We start from the raw sequence: 17,533 nt of genomic DNA, 5'->3' as shown, positions 1-17,533 counted from the left end.
AAGTACCCATGTTTGACCTGATGCCATGAGACTTCATGGGGTTCAGAGTCAATGACTCTGGGAAAATATGGGAAAATACTGAGAAGTGTAGAGGAAGTAAGGGATCTTGGAGTGAATGTCCACAGACCCCTGAAGGTAGCCAGACAGGTCGATGAGGTGGTTAAGGCAGTATATGTAATCCTTTCCTTTATTAGTGGAGGTATAGAATACAAGAGAAGGGAGGTTATGCTGGAACTGTATAACTCATTGGTTAGGCCACAACTTGAGTGCTGTGTGCAGTTCTGGTCACCTCATTACAGGAAGGATGTAATTGCACTAGAGAGGGTACATGGGAGATTTACAAGGATGTTACCAGGACTGGAAAAATGTAGCAATGAGGAAAGATTAGATAGGCTGGGGTTGTTCTCCATGGAACAGAGAAGACTGAGGGGAGATCTGATTGAAATGTACAACATTTTGAGGGGCCTGGATCGAGTGGAGGTGAAGGGTCTATTCACCTTAGCAGAGGTCAGTGACGAGGGGGAATAGATTTAAAGTGATTGGTAGAAAAATTTGAGGGGAGATGAGGAAAAACTTTTTCACCCAGAGGGTGGTGATGGTCTGAAACTCCCTACCTGAAAGGGTAGTTGAGGCAGAAACCCTCAACTCAACCTCGTGCCGTAAGCTGCAGGACTACAGACCAAAAGCTGGAAGATGGAATTAGAATAGGTGGATCATTTTTCAGCAGGCAGAGACACGATGGGCCAAGTGGCTTCTTTCTGTGCCTTAAACTTTCTATGATTCTATGTCCTAGCTATATAACAACATCCTGTTCGAATTTGCTATGGTCCCAGGACACTGGTCATGGCTCTTCAGTTCTCCGTGAACTACTATTCCATGACCTATTCCACAGCCTTAAGACTGTAGCCCTGTGTCACGATGCCTGGGTATGTCCTGTGTCACTGGCAGGACAGACCCACCAGAGGTAGCGGCACAGTGCTATACAGGTGGGAGGGAGTTGTCCTGGGAGTCCTCAACATTGACTCTGAACCCTATGAAGTCTCATGGCATCAGGTCAAAAATGGCTAAGGAAACCTCCTACTGATGACCACCTACTACCACCCCCCCCCCCCACAACCCCTCGGCTGATGAATCAGTGATTCTCCATGTTGAACACCAATTGATGAGGGAACCAACGAAAGGGAAAAATCTACTTGACCTCGTCCTCATCAATCTACCTGACGCAGATGCATCTGTCAGTGACAGTATTGGTAGGAGTGATGCAGTAATCACCGCACAGTCCTTGTGGAGACGAAATCCCATCTTCACATTGAGGGTACCCACCATCGTATTGTGTGGCATTACCACCGCGCCAAATTGAATAGATTTTGAACTGATCTAGCAACTCAAATCTGGGCATCCATGAGACGCTGAGGGGCAGCAGCAGAGTTGTTTTCAACCACAATCTGTAACCTCGTGGCCTGGCATATCCCGCACTCTACCATCACCATCAAGCTGGGGGACCAACCCTGGTTCAATGAAGAGGGCTTGCCAGGAGCAGCACCATGCATACCTAAAAATGAGGTGTCAGCCTGGTGAACCTACAAGCCAGGACTACTTGCGTGCCAAACAGCAGAAGCAGCATGCAATAGACAGGCCTAAGCGATCCCACAACCAACGGATCAGATCTAAGCTCTGCAATCCTGCCACATCCAGTTGTGACCGGTGTGGGCAATTAAACAACTAACAGGAGGAGGAGGCTCCACAAATATCCCCATCCTCAATGATGGGGGAGCCCAGCACATCAGTGCAAAAGATAAGTCTGAAATATTTGCTTCCATCTTCAGCCAGAAGTGCCAAGTTGATGATCCCTCTTGGCCTCCTCCTGAGGTCGCCAGCATCACAGATGCCAGTCTTCAGCCAATCCGATTCACTCCACATGATATCAAGAAACGGCTGAAGGCACTGGATACTGCAAAGGCTATGGACCCTGACAACATTCCGGCAATAGTACTGAAGACCTGTGCTCCAGAACTAGCCGAGTCCCTAGCCAAGCTCTCCCAGTACAGCTACAACACTGGCATTTACCTGGCAATGTGGAAAATTGCCCAGGTATGTCCTGTGCACAGAAAGCAGGATAAATCCAACCTGGGCAATTACCACCCCATCAGTCTGCTCCCAATCATCAGTAAAATGATGGAAGGGGTCGTTAACAGTGCTATCGAGCGGCACTTGCTCAGCAAGAGCATGCTCACTGACGCTCAGTTTGGGTTCTGCCAGGGCCACTCAGCTCCTGACCTCATTATAGCCTTCGTCCAAACATGGAGAAAAGGTGAGATGAGAGGGACTGCCCTTGACATCAAGGCAGCATTTGACCGAGTATGGCATCAAGGAGCCCTAGCAAAACTCTGGTCAATGGGAGTCAGGGGGAATACTCCTCTTGTTGATTGGAGTCATGCCTAGCACAAATGAAGAAGATGGTTGTGGTTATTGGAGGTCAATCATCTCAGTCCAAGGACATCACTGCTGGCGTTACTCAGGGTAGTGTCCTAGGCCCAACCATCTTCAGCTGTTTCATCAATGACCTTTGCTACATCATAAGGTCAGAAGTGGGGACGTTCGCTGATGACTGCACAATGTTCAGCATCATTTGTGACACCTTAGATACTGAAGCAGCCCATATCCATATGCAGCAAGAACTGGACAACATCTAGTCTTGGGCTGATAGGTGGCAAGTAACATTCATACCACAGAAGTGCCAGGCAATGACCATCTCAAGCAAGAGAGAATCTAACCATCTCCCCTTGATGTTCAATGACATTACCATCGCTGAATCCCCCACTATCAACATCCTGGAGGTCACCATTGACCAGAAACTGAACTGGAGCAGCGACATCAATGTAGTGGCTACAAGAGGAGGTCAGAGGCTGGGAATTCTGCAGCGAGTAACTCACCTCCTGTCTTCCCAAAGCCTGTCCACCTGTCCATCTACAAGGCATAAGTCAGGAGTGTGATGGAATACTTTCCTCTTGCCTGGATGGGTGCAGCTCCAACAACACTGAAGAAGCTCGACACCATCCAGGACAAAGCAGCCCACTTGACTGGCACCCCATCCACCACCTTCATTCACTCCCTCCACTACCTGTGCAAGTGGCAGCAGTCATACCCGCAGCCTCTACTACCTAGAAGGACAAGGGCAGCAGATATATGGGAACACCACCACCTGCAATTTCCCTTCCAAGCCCCACACCATCCTGACTTGGAACTATATCGCCATTCCTTCACTGTCGTTGGGTCAAAATCCTGGAACTCCCTCACAGCACCGTTGGTGTCCCTGTACCCCAAGTCTGCAGCAGTTCAAGAAAGCAGATCATTACCACCTTCTCAAGGGCAATTTGGGATGGGCAATAAATGCTGGCTTAGCCAGCGACGCCCACATTTCCTGAACGAATAAAAAAACAATTACCCTAGCCCAAATACATTACGCTGCATTTATGCACATTGAAGGAACTTGCAACGCCTGAGCCCATACCCCAAATATATCTAGATCAACATGCAGGCTAATTACTTTGACGGAAGTCCTTGTTTTTTTATTTCTCCTTTTTTAACTTTAGGAACTGCATGACTTCCCTGCAGTCCATGGGAACAATCCCAGATTCCAACAAGTTGTTAAAACAGCTGGCATAATAACAGTCCCTATTTCTAATCAAACTCTAGAAAGAATGCCATTAAGTCCTGCAGCTTACTAAATCTAGCCATGACTACTTTGCATCAACTTCAGTAAATTAGTTTTTAGCCGTGCATTGCATCCACCTATCAACTTTATCAACTCAGCAGAAACAAGTGAAAACAAATGCAAAGCAAGAAAGAACATGCATTTATATAGTGCCGTTCATGACCGCAACATCGCAAAGCTCTCTCTATAGCTTGTGAAGTACTTTTGAAGTGGAGCCATTATTGTAGGAAACACGGCAACTAATTTATGCACAGCAAGATGCCACAAACAGCAATGTAATAATGATGAGATCATCTATGTTTAGGTGTTGCTTGAGGGATAAATATTGTCCAGGACGCTGGGGAGAATTCCCCAGATCCTCTTCGAAGTAGTGCCGTGGAATCCTTTACATCCATCTGAGAGGGCAGATGAACATTCAGTTTAATGTCTCATCAGCAAGACGGCACCTCAGACAGTACAGCACTCCTTCACCTTACAGAAGTCTCAGCCTAGATCGCACCTCTGCCATCTCTTGGAACTCTACTCTCGTATGCCTTGCCCTCTGTAGTCCTTGATCACTCTATCTCCTACGTAACTGAGAAAAAAGACCTGTCCCAGTCACTTATTTCTGATCATTTGGCAAATCTAATAACTGATTTTAGAGAGGGTGCAGAGGAGATTTACCAGGATGCTGCCTGGACTGGAGGGCATGTCTTACGAAGAAAGGTTGAGGGAGCTAGGGCTTTTCTCATTGGAGCGAAGAAGGATGAGAGGTGACTTGATAGAGGGGTACAAGATGATGAGAGGCATAGATAGAGTGGATAGCCAGAGACTTTTTCCCAGGGCGGAAAGGGCTATCACCAGGGGGCATAATTTTAAGGTGATTGGAGGAAGGTTTCGGGGAGATGTCAGAGGTAGGCTCTTTACACAGAGAGTGGTGGCTGCGTGGAATGCACTGCCAGCGGTGGTGGTAGAAGCAGATACATTAGGGACATTTAAGCGACTCTTGGATGATAGTAGAATGAAGGGTATGTAGGTAGTTTGATCTTAGAATAGGTTAAAGGTTCGGCACAACATCGTGGGCCGAAGGGCCTGTACTGTGCTGTATTGTTCTATGTTCTATGATTTTGTTGCATTAATTGACATCTGTATCTATTCCTATTCTCATGAGCTATTTTTATTGTATCTGGTAGAATATTTCATTTCATAAAGTATTTCATTTCTACTCCGGAAACTTAATCACAAAAATCTAGGCTGACGCTCCAGTGCAGTACTAAGGAAATGCTGCACTGTCAGAAGTGCCATCTTTCAGATGAGACTTTGAACTGAGGCCCTGTCTGCTCCTCAGATGGACATAAAAGATTCCATAACACTCTTCTAAAGAGGAGCAGGGGAGTTCTGCCCGGTGTCCTGGCCAATATTTAGCCTTCAATCAACATCACTGAAACAGATTATTTGGCCAGTATCACATTGTTGTTTGTAGGAACTTGCTGTGTGCAAATTTGCAGCCGTGTTGCCTACATTACAACCGTGACCTGAATTTAAAAAGTACTTCATTGACTGTAAAATGCTATGGAATGTCCTGAGGTCGTGATTTATAAATGGAAGTTTTTTTATTTCTTTAGTTTTTGGACATCGCTGTTAAGCCATTTTGATTTAATTTTAACATGCAACTTTTTAATCTGAGGAATTTGCATAGCTTCCTTGTCCATTTGGGTGGCTCCTATTTGTCATCAGCACTGTAGTTTTTCCTACCTGGTATTATTTCCCAATCAACATTAGCCCAAATCTTCCTCATCCTTTTCAAAAAAAATCCTTTCCTAAAATCTGGCCTTAATGTTAAATTGGCTAATGAACTTAAATCTAATAATCACAGTTGCCCAGGTGTTCTTCTACATTGAGGTTTGATACCATTTTGGGATCATTCCTAGAGTTTAGTGCATGATGAGTATAATTAAAACTCACTTGCTTACTCAGATAAAGGACATTGGCTCCCATAAGAAATGAGCAGAAAAATAACACTGCATGCCTAGAGCTTCAAAATCTCAAAAGTACCATTAGTTGATTAAATATGCCTTTACAGTGAGTTGTATAAATGTGTGTGCACAGATGTCACAGTCTCCACTTGTATGAATTTAAATAATTACACATGGAAGGGTTATTTGATGACTGCTGTTTTCTGTAGAGCCTGCATCAATGCACCTGAAACAGGTCTATTGCCTATATTGCTTTGTATAAAAATGTTACCAAGTAGCTCTAATTAATATTGCTAAATTAGAAAATGAGAAAAACACCTTACGTCAATATTAATTGGCCACAAAAACACTGGGCTATGTGAAGAATTTATTTGATTCCTTTTACCTTTTTTATGTGTTTTTCTTTGATCCTAAATAGACTTGTTTTGTCATATGGTGAAAATACTGCAAACTCTATCTTTTCTTCTGTTGCTCTAGGGGTGGGATGCTATTGAGTGGATAATTCAAAACTCTGAAAGTGCTGTTAGCTAACAGCTTACACTTCTGAAAATTGCACTAACCAGTGGTAACTATTTACTTATTTATTGAATTACCTAAACAGTCTAATGGCATTTATTACATGGAATGTGGTCCTGTTTGTGTAGCGTGGGCTGCATGCTTCATTTGCATATTTATCTACTTTAGAACTTGTGCTATTTTCTTTCAGCTGTATGCATTTTTCCGAAGTGTTGGATGTTTGGGAAAAATATGATAACATCTGTCTCTAAAAGGTTATCTAAAAAGCTGGTACAGTTCATCTTGGGCCAAATTTAGTAGCAACAGTGAATAAAATCAGAGTCCTGAGCTGTCCAACGCTGCAAGCCGCATTAGTGACTTCGTACCTAGGTTACCAGGAGATTTGTCTGTGTAATAACCATGTATGAAAGACATTGTGCAAGTAATTACAGTGTATGAAACATTTGATATATTTCAGTGTGATGAGGTCCTATAAAAATCCAAGATTTTTAAATTACAGTAACAGCCTACAACTCAAATTGTAACTGGATCTTTTATCAACTGAGGAGGGTGCATTGTGTGCTTTGGATGCAGGTTTAATTTGTATTTTAGAGAGAAGAGAAGCTAAAGCTCTCTTTAATGTGACAATGTGAAAGTCTGGTTCTTTATTACTATTGCAGCATCTTCTGCGAGAAGTATATCTCACTGTGATCTGAGGTTAGACCAGTTTTGAGTCCAGCCATTAAATAGTAAGTAATGTAGACTTCATTCCCAAATCCTGTAACCACCTTGCATTCTGTGCAGTATTTTTCACCTTGGCCACCTTGACTGTTAGTTGGAGATGACTGAGGAAATCTGGGTGCCGTACTGTGCAGTGCTTATCCACATTATGCTTGAAACACCTCATGGAATTCAATGGTTCCTGTGCCACCAGGAACAAGGAAAAGCTTTCCTCCAGTGACTTGATAGGATAAATTAGTGGGGATTGACATTGGGCAGATCTGTTTTATTTGATTTGGGAATCATGGAGTATTTATGAAAGAAATTCTTAGATTAAATGGAGTTGGATCTATGATAAAGTAGATTGAGCAGACTGAATAGCCTTTTTTTTTTCAAAGTAATTCATGACAACGCTACTTCATCGGATAACGTCATCAGGATGCGCCGCGTTGCGCACATGCGCAGACGGTGTTCTGCCCCTTGCGCATGCGCTGCGGTCCGACGCTCCCGGACTGATTTGCGCATGCGCAAAGGACGCGGTACGCGCATGCGCACACATTCTATTCATCTCTGCGCATGCGCTGCGGTCCAACCTGCCGGTAAACGCCAGTTTGGCCTCTGCGCATGCGTCAAAGCTTCGGCGCGACTTTTTGAAAGTGGAAGGAGCGGAGGTTTCGTCGGGCATCTTATCTGAATTATTTATTCGTTTTGGAGACTTGCTTCATTTTTATTTGACACAGGAGATTGTTCCAAGGTAAGTTGCTCTGCCTTTGTAAGTTGCTCTGAAAACATTTCCATTGTCTGGGCCACCGCAGGTAGCAGGATGAAGGCACAGTGACTGTGATTTCTGGCGCCAAACAGTACACACTGCAGATACATGATGGCCAGGCTACCTGCAGCTGCATCTTCTCCATTCAGACTTTGTTGCCCTGCAAACGTGCTGTTGTTGTGCAGAGGCATCTGGGTCTGCCTTTGGACAGGCTCGCCCCCAATTGTCGCTGGCGTGCATCTCAGACACCAACGACGACAGGCATGGCTGCTGCCATTGTGATTACAGAGGAACAGCCAAGGCCCCTCAGCCACAATGAAAAATACCGCTTGCTTTCAGATCAATTGTACCAGCTGCAACAGGCCGTTCTGCAGAGTGGAACGGCAGCATTCATGAGGAGACTGGACTAGCTGCGGCAACAGACTCTCCGCTGGCAGCAAGGACTGGCTGATGAGATGGAGCCATTTACTATGCCCAACAATTGCCCGGAAGCACCTTCGGATGGAGGTGGCCGCGCGCTGGACATCAGTCACGTGTCACAAACCCTGGATCCTGTTCAAATCTCCACTTCCCCTACCTGCTGTACCCTCTCCTTGCTGCTCAGTTACACAGTCACCTGCTCCTACACCCATCAGGGCAGTGCACATGGACACACAGTTACCTGCTCCTACACCCATCAGGGCAGTGCACATGGACACACAGTTACCTGCTCCTACACCCATCAGGGCAGTGCTCATGGGCACACAGTTACCTGCTCCTACACCCATCAGGGCAGTGCACATGGACACACAGTTACCTGCTCCTACACCCATCAGGGCAGTGCTCATGGGCACACAGTTACCTGCTCCTACACCCATCAGGGCAGTGCTCATGGACACACAGCCACCTGTTACCCCATCCGACGTTGAAACAACCATGCAGAGCCTTGTGAGACTCCGCAATTGCCAGTTGCTGCCTGTCAAGCAGAGAGGGCGTCCAAAGGGGTCAAGCACTTGGGGAACATTCAGCAAGAAGAGACTGAGCACTAAAAGAAACAAGCATGCCGTGTCCAGTGGTAGCAGAAATGTGAATGCTCTTGCTGTGAACACAACTGGTGATAGTAGTAGGCAGGAGTAAATGGGAATGGATGGAAAGACGCACGAGTAACATAACCACTGGCAGGGAACTGCTGGGCTAAATGGCCAGCTTTATGTTCATAGCCCAAAAGAAATGTGCTTCTTTTCCAGCACCCTCACATCATTCATGTTTTCCCTGAGAGCAGCATTGAACCATCACGAGATAGGGGCAGTAACATCATCCTGCCTCCTACAGCTGAGGTGGGTACTAAGTGATTCATTGGCGGTGTTATCAGTACATGCCTTTACCGCAGAACACAAAGCATTCTCAACAGTAATTTCATTGGAGGGAGGGAAGCTCTGACACTGATGTTCTTTCCTTATTTTCTTTCATGTAAAACGTGCCCTTGAGAAAACAATCCTTGACACTTAAGGACGGCATTCAAGCAAAGGAGGCAGTGCGGGAGAGGACGCAAGGATGTGCTGATTCCTGCATCTGAGGTGGGTAATAAGTGCTTCATTGGCGACGTTATCAATTGGTGCCTTCACTGCAGAACTTAAAAAGGTGTGCGCAACAGTAATTTCAGTGGATGGAGGGAGGCAAGCTCTGACTCTGATTTGCTTTTCTTCTTTTCATGTAAAATATGCCGTCGAGAAAACAATCCTCGAGACTTACGGTCAGCATTCAAGCAACGAAGGCAACTGGATCATGCTGCGGAGCTCATCACGATGTGAAAAGGAACATTGCATTTATGGATGAATTGGGAATGCACATTGGGATGCGTTTGGGGAACATTCACCAAGAATAGACTGAGCTCAGACTCTTGTGACTTTGCCGCCTTCACATGGACAATACAGTAGTGGAATAGAGAGCCAAGCTTTTATTCACCACAAGGCTCTCCAGGAACAATCTCTTCAGCTGTGCATAGCAGAGAATCGGCCTGTCTGTCTAACGGGAATGCTGGACACAACACTCATGTATCCATGCACAGCAGTTCCTCAGATACTTAATGAACTTAATAAAACTTTTCAATAATTAAACCCAGAATTGTTGAGGTTTTGTTTTGCATGCTATTTCCCCGACTTTGCAACTGCACTTCAGATATTCAACTATGGTGGGGGGGCAGAGGGAGGGGTGTTTGAAGAGGGGGAGGGGTGGGGAGTGCGGGGAGGGGTGGGGAGAGGGAGCATGCAAAATGCAGGGACCAAACAGTTGCAATGCCTGAAGTACTGAGGAGAAGTAGAGAAAGCAACTGGGTAGGGGAGAAAGCAACTGGATTGGGCATCCGCAGCTGGAGGGAACGGCTGAATGGAGAGGGCCGGAAGCGAGAGGCCGTACAGAGCCGCGGGGAGCGAGCGTGCGAAGACCTTGGTGTCACCGGGTCCAGGGACTGGCCAGTAAGTCTTTTGCTGCACTCCTCTTCCGTTCCGCTGCTCCCCCCCCCCCCCCACTCTCTCCCCCTTCCTCCCTCTCCCCCCAGCTCTCCCCCTTCCTTACCCCTCCCTCTCCCTCTTTCTCCCTTTCTCCCTCTCCCTCCCCCCCTCCCTCTTCCCTCCCCCCCTCCCTCTTTCTCCCCCCCCTCCCTCTTTCTCCCCCCCTCCCTCTTTCTCCCCCCCTCCCTCTCCCTCTTTCCCCTCCCTCTTTCTCCCCCCCTCCCTCTTTCTCCCCCCCTCCCTCTCCCTTTCTCCCCCTCCCCCTCCCTCTTTCTCCCCCTCCCTCCCCCCCTCCCTCTCTCTCCCCCCCCTCCCTCTCCCTCTTTCTCCCTCTCCCTCCCCCCTCCCTCTTTCTCCCCCCCCTCCCTCTCCCTCTTTCTCCCCCCTTCTCCCCCTCCTCCCTCTTTCTCCCTCTCCCTCCCCCCTCCCTCTTTCTCCCCCTCCTCCCTCTTTCTCCCCCTCCCTCCCCCCTCCCTCTTTCTCGCCCCCCTCCCTCTCCCTCTTTCTCCCCCTCTCCCTCTTTCTCCCCCTCTCCCTCTTTCTCCCCCCCTCCCTCTCCCTCTTTCTCCCTCTCCCCCCTCCCTCTTTCTCCCCCCCCTCCCCTCCCTCCCTCTTCCTCTCCCCCCCCTCCCTCTTCCTCTCCCCCCCTCCCTCTTTCTCCTCCCTCTCCCTCCCCTCCCTCCCTCCCTCTCCCCCCTCCCTCTTCCTCTCCCCCCCTCCCTCTTTCTCCCCCCCCTCCCTCCCTCTTTCTCCCCCCCCTCCCTCTTTCTCCCCCCCCTCCCTCTCCCTCTTTCTCCCCCCCCTCCCCGGCACCGCTACCGCTGGTCTCCCCGCGCTGCTCTCCCCGGCCCCCGCGCTGATCTCCCCGGCCCCCGCGCTGCTCTCCACGGCCCCCGTGCTGCCTTTCCCGGCCCCCGCGCTGCTCTCGCCAGCCCCCGCGCTGATCTCCCCGGCCCCCGCGCTGCTCTCCACGGCCCCCGTGCTGCCTTTCCCGGCCCTCGCGCTGATCTCCCCGGCCCCCGCGCTGATCTCCCCGGCCCGTTCCACTCTCTCACTCCGGCCATTGTATTCTGCCACGTGTTTGTTAGGTTTCATCTCTGTGATTTTTTGAATAGTGCCATCTTTAGTCCTGGCAGCTGCAACAGTCGCTGGCTATGACGTTTTCGTGGCACATGCTGTATCTGCGCATGTGCCAAAACAGCGCCACCTACCGATCGCGTTGTCAACAATTGCGGTCTTTTTTTTTAACCATCCACGAGGTGACCCTCATTCAAGTCTTTTACAACCTGTAAAATATACTTATGCATATTGTGGGAAGCAATGCATGTTTATATCATGTAGATTATTTCTGTTCATTGGCAACATTTAATACTAATACCCATTAGTTGACGTGGATACATGAGCTATAGAATTTACCCTTCAGCTTTTTATTTGTGTGTGTGATTTGTTGCCTATGATTCTGTGATTGCATGGTGGGAGTGTTATTTATCTGCTGTTAACCAGTTAGAAAATCTGTCCAGTGCTCATTTTATAATTGCAGCCATTCCTCCTTGAACACTGCCCCCCCCCCACCCCCCACCCTAAAGCCTGGGTTGGATATAAAATTAAAACCTGACCCAACACTAATCTCCTTCATCTGTTCTGGCAGCAGGCTGTTCCTGCAGATGGAGTTGTGGGTAGTCATGGGTAAGCCTGATCCCGTGACTTCCCAGAAGCAGCAGTGTCAAGCCCAAATGCTGGACTCGGTAGTTGGGTCTGTTCGGGTCGGGTAGCCAGGCTTTACCCCACCCCAGTTTCATTGTCTTCTCTACACTAGGCTAAGGATGTATTTTGAACCTGTTTCTCTGTTACTTCTGCATACCACAGCACATTTTTCTTTTTGTAGGAAAACTTATTGTTTCAATTAAATCAGGAGCTAAGCATTGGGCAGAGCACTTTGAATGTAACTGTGTGTTTGTCTCCTGGATTTCAGCTTTAACTTGTATGAGCTACAATTTGCTTGAATATTTGCTTAGATGTCTTGTGTTTAAACAGTACTGGATTTCCATTGCAGCTTTCTAATGCTTTCATGGTCTATGTTATGTTGATATTGCAAAGCTGGTCCCTGGGCCTTTTCTATTGTACAGAGTATAAGTTGGTGATTTATATCACAATGTATGTGCTATATTCTGAGTAATCCTTTGATAGAACAGTTCTCAGAAGTTAATTTATAATAGGGCGGCACAGTGGCGCAGTGGTTAGCACCGCAGCCTCACAGCTCCAGTGACCCGGGTTCAATTCTGGGTACTGCCTGTGTGGAGTTTGCAAGTTCTCCCTGTGTCTGCGTGGGTTTCCTCCGGGTGCTCCGGTTTCCTCCCACATGCCAAAGACTTGCAGGTTGATAGGTAAATTGGCCATTAGCAATTGCCCCTAGTATAGGTAGGTGGTAGGGAAATATAGGGGGACAGGTGGGGATGTGGTAGGAATATGGAATTAGTGTAGGATTAGTATAAATGGGTGGTTGATGGTCGGCACAGACTCGGTGGGCCGAAGGGCCTGTTTCAGTGCTGTATCTCTAAATAAAAAAAATAAATAAAAATAAAATAAATACACATACTTATACTTTTCTCATGTCATCTGAGGTTTAAAGGGCACCAGACATGGTACTGATTCTGGAAATGCAAATTTAGAGCAATTTTGAACCAAGTAATTATATAACGAACCTATCTAAATTGTGTCTCAAAGTAGCAAATCAAGTGGCCTCTATTGGGTAACTCAGGAACTGCATTTGCATCTGCAAAATGTGGAAGGATACAAAAGCAAAATATTGCAGATGCTGGAAATACTCAGCAGGTCTGGCACCATCTGTCGTGAGAGGACAGAGTTAACGTTTCAGGTCTATGGCCTTTCATCAGAACTGAGAAAAGTTAGAAATGTAATAGGTTTTAAGCAAGTGAAAGGGGGTGGTGGTGTGGGAAGAACCCATAGGCAGAAGGGCAGGAGAGATTAAATGACAAAAGGTGTCATGGTACAAAGCTAAAGGGAGTGGTAATGGGGCAAGTAAAGAAACAAAAGACGTCCAGATGAGGTATGAATGGCAGGATGCAGAGTAAAGGGATTAACAAAGAAATGAGAAGAAACTGAAACAGCAAAAAAACCACAAAAGAAAATGGGGACGGAGGTTATGATTTAAAATGATTGAAATCAGTGAGTCCAGAAGGTTCTGAAGTGTCCGGTCAAAAGATGCTGTTCCTAGAGCTTGCGTTCAGCTTCATTGGAACACTGCAGCTGGCCAAGGACGGAAAGGTCAGTGAGAGAGCAAAGTAGAGAATTGAAATGACAGGCAACAGGAAACTCAGGATCATGCTTGCGGACTGAACAGAGATGTTCTGCAAAGTCTACATTTGGTCTCCCCAGTGTAGAGGAGACCATATTGTGAGCAGTGAATACAGTATACTAAATTGAAATAAGTGTAAGTAAATCACTGTTTCAATTGGAGTGTTCAGGGGCTTGGATGATGAGGAGGGGAAGATGTGTTCGGTGATGTATCATGCTGGAGGTGGCAGAAAGGTTTCTGTACCACGGACAGCAGTTGAGGCGAAATCATTAAATATATTCAGGAAATAGCTAGATATAGTTCTTGGGGCTAATGGGATAAGGGATATGGGGAGAAAACGGGAACCGGTTATTGAGTTTGGATGATCAGCCATGATATTGAATGGTGGAGCAGGCTCGCAGGGCTGAATGGCCTACTCCTCCTATTTTTCTATGTTTCTGTTTCTAAATGCTGGGGAATGACCTGTTGAATACAGAGACTGGTTGGGTGGAAGGTGAGGACAAGGAAAACCTGTTCATGGTTTTGAGAGAGAAGGGAAGGGGTGAGAGCAGAAATGCAGGGAATAGAATGGAGGGTCCTGTCGACCACAATGGGGGGAATCCTCTTGCATCATCTGAACAGATGAGACGGAGAAACTGGGCATATGGAATAGAGTCCAGACAGAAAGCCGAGTGTGAGGAAGTGTAGTCGAGGTATCTGTGGGAGTCTGGGCTTACAACGAATATTTGTTGTTTGCCTATCTCCAGAAATGGAGACAGAGAAGTCAAGGAAGGGAAGATTCAGATGGATCAAGTGAAGGTGAGAGAAGGGTGGAAACTGGAAGCAAAGTCGATGAAATGTTCTCGTTCAGGACCAGAGCAGGAAGCAGCGCTGAGTCATCAGTGTGCTGGGAAAAAGAGATAGTGGGGCCCTGATTAGGACTGGAACAAAGAATGTTCCACAAATCTCTCAAAAAGGCAGGTATATCTAGAACTCGTAGATACCCATAGCAACACCTTTTTATTTAGAGTAAGTGAGTGGAGTTGAAGAAGTTGTTCAGTGAGGCAGAGGAGGGTAGTGGTGGAGGATTGGTACTGGGTGGGCTCCATTTAAGGAAGGAACGGAGAGCCCTCAGCAAGTCCTGATGGGAGATAGAGATGTAGAGGGATTGGACGTCTATGGTGAAAAGGAGATGGTTAGAGTGTGGAAACTGTTGAAGTGACTGATGGCATCAGAAGAGTCACTGATATAAGTGAGAAGAGACTGGACAAGGAGAGAAAAAAATAGTCAAGATACCAGCGTGACAAAACACACATTCCCCTCCTCTTTCAGCATTCCAAATGCACTGTTCCCTCTGTGACACCCTGGTCCACTCCTCAGCCATCCCCAACATTCCCTTTTTTCCTACAGCACCTTTCCATGCAAACTCAGGAGATACAATACCTTCCCTTTTACCTCCTCCCTTCTCGCTGTCCAAGGCCCCGAACACTCCAAGCGAAATGACGATTGACTTGTACTTATTTCAATTTAGTATACTGTATTCGCTGCTCTTGATGTCATCTCCTCTACATTGGGAAGACCAAACGCAGACTCGGTAACTGCTTTGCAGAGCGCCTCTGTTCAGTCTGCAAGCATGACCCTGTGCTTCCTGTTGCCTGTCACTTTAATTCTCTACCTTGCTCTCACTCTGACCTTTCTGTTCTTGGCCTGCTGCCGTGATCCAGTGAAGCTTAACGTGAGCACGAGGAGCAGTAGCTCATCTTTTACTGAGCACTTTAGAGCCTTCTGAACTCAATATTGAGTTCAAAAGTTTTAGATCATAATCGCCTGCCCCATTTTGTGTGTGTGTTTTCTTGGTTAGGTTGTTTTCTCATTTGTTCTTGGACGGCTGCTATCCTGCCATTCACGCCCGATCTAGACACATCTTTTTGTTTCTTGACTTGCCCCATTGCCCCTCCCCTTTGGCCTTGTATCATGAAACCTTTTGTCATTTAATTTGTCCTGCCCTCCACCCTATCACAGACCTTCCCCATGCTCTTCTTCCCCTGGCCCCCACTTTCCATTTGTTCAAAACCTTTTACATCTCTGTCTTTTCTCAATTTTAATGAAAGGTCACAGACCTGAAACATTAACTCTGTTGCTCTCTGCACAGATGCTACCTGACCTGCTGAGTATTTCCAGCATTTTCTGTGAGAGAATGCAAAATTCCTTGTCTTAAGGTGCTGAGTATTTTAATTTAATGCTTAATGTATTCTATGCATCATTTGAACTGTGTAAGGTTTTAACACTTCTGTTTTTCAAGTTTTTGATAAACATTTACTCACTAGCTTGTTTGGTCCTGTTTTCTGGTTAATCCCTTCTAATATGTTTGCTTTCAGGGCTGCAAAGCAATGGAGTGGGTGATAAGCAAGATAAATGTGGAGAATGAAGAATTGGCTGTGTCTGCCCAAGAAAGCATGAAGTCAGCAATGGCGTTAGCAGCTGCCAAAGATTTATGGTTAGCCCACTGTTGTGCCACCCTTTGACATCCGTTCAGGAGATACGCTTAGTAACTTACATTCTGTCATTTTAAGGTACAGCTCATGCCTTTTTTTCAGAGAAGAATATAAGCTACAAAGTTGACCTTGAATGTATCAAACAGCATTCAAATCATTCAGTTTCCTAAAATAAACAACCAGCAGGCAAGCCTGTGAATGTGGGATACCACATTTGTTATTCTTTATAAAAAGTTGCATTTTTGCAATGTACTTGATGCAGTGAACTTTAGATAACTGATCTATATAGGTATATCACCTTGGTATATGTGGAAGAGTTTTATTCTCATAACGGAGTTGGAGACAATGAACAAAAATATGCACTTGAACAATTACGCACTGTCTTGAACTTGATGCAGTGCATTGGACTAATACTTGAATATGGAGGAGTTAGTGTCACTACCTTATAGGCTGAGTCAACAAAATAAAGTGTATGCATTTCAGAACTACGTTTACATAGTCTATTAACTTTAGAGCAGTAAGTTTTATTAATTTATTTTTGTAATCAGTATTTTAAGTTGGAATTTGGTTATGTATCTTGTGGCAGATCTACCCAGATGAGATTGGGTTGGGGGTTGGAGATTCTTAGGCATACTATTAATCCCTCACTCCTAATCTTGGTTTCACATGCATTTTTGATTAAATCAACTAAAGTATATTGACTGAACTGGAGCTATTATCATGTGAATGCTATCATGTCACTGTGACCAGTAATTCACAAATTGTCCTGTGCTGAAGTGGTTGTGAAAGTGTAAAGCTGCTTTGTGAAAGGTACGTTTCAATTATATTTGGCTTCTGAATTAGTTTCCTTTCTATCAAGACAAGTATGTTGCAGTGCTTCCACTGTAATTGGGTGGGAGGATTATTGTGCTGATCTACTTTTGTAAACTTCTGTAGCACTTTGACATTTGAACTACTTTTGCATAATTGTTTCTCAAACAATTTCATTTGATTCTAACGTAAATGTTTAAAGTAATAGATTTAGATAGTCTGAACATTGCTACAATTATTTAATTACTGACTGAAATGTGCTTAAAAATAAAGAATATTTTCTCTGAAATAGTCTCATTATTACCAGTACCCTGATAGTAACTACATTGTATCAAACAGCATCCCTGCAAATTCTTTAGAGCTGCAAGCTGATAGATATTTTGGGTATGTCTAATGTAAGAGAATTTGTTCTGGGAGGAATCGAGGAATCTGTGGATTGGACAGGAAAGTGAAATTGAGATCAAAGATTAACCATGATCATCTTGAATGATGAAGCAGGCTTGAGGGCAATATGACTTTCTTAAGCAAAAATTTGTACTGCTTTCCACAAAGGAAAATGAGCCCTGCAAATGTGCAGGTCACAATCCTTGTGTCACCGCTGGGATCGTTAGCACTGTAGCACATTCGGTTTGTGGGGTCAGTGAGAGAACATCTCATTTGCTTGGAGCTAATGGACACCTGCGACACTACCAAGGTATCTCCCGTGCCTGTCAGCTCCATGTGTTTGGAAAAGTTGGTAGCTGTCTGCCAGGAGCTGGGTACCCAGGGCCAACTCTAAGACCACATTTTC

At 45.9% G+C, this 17,533-nt stretch overlaps 1 protein-coding gene across 6 annotated transcripts in view; it reads left to right on the top strand.

The window, feature by feature from the left end:
* prelid3a (PRELI domain containing 3A) overlaps positions 1 to 16,999 on the top strand; it is a 46,090-nt gene extending 29,091 nt beyond the window's left edge. For 5 of the 6 annotated variants that reach the window (XM_068030786.1, XM_068030791.1, XM_068030787.1 and 2 more), the window contains one exon: positions 15,817 to 16,999. In XM_068030786.1, the coding sequence (XP_067886887.1) occupies positions 15,817 to 15,963 (147 nt within the window). In that variant the 3' untranslated portion in view covers positions 15,964 to 16,999. Of the gene's footprint in view, positions 1 to 6,147; positions 6,236 to 15,816 lie in introns of all 6 variants that reach the window. The other variant, XM_068030789.1, reaches the window with a different exon arrangement.
* The last annotated feature ends 534 nt before the right edge of the window (positions 17,000 to 17,533 follow it).

The sequence above is a fragment of the Heterodontus francisci genome, chromosome 5 (genome assembly GCF_036365525.1).
Source record: "Heterodontus francisci isolate sHetFra1 chromosome 5, sHetFra1.hap1, whole genome shotgun sequence".
In the NCBI taxonomy this organism is placed as follows: Eukaryota; Metazoa; Chordata; class Chondrichthyes; order Heterodontiformes; family Heterodontidae; genus Heterodontus; species Heterodontus francisci.
This window is presented reverse-complemented; position numbering and strand designations above follow the sequence as displayed.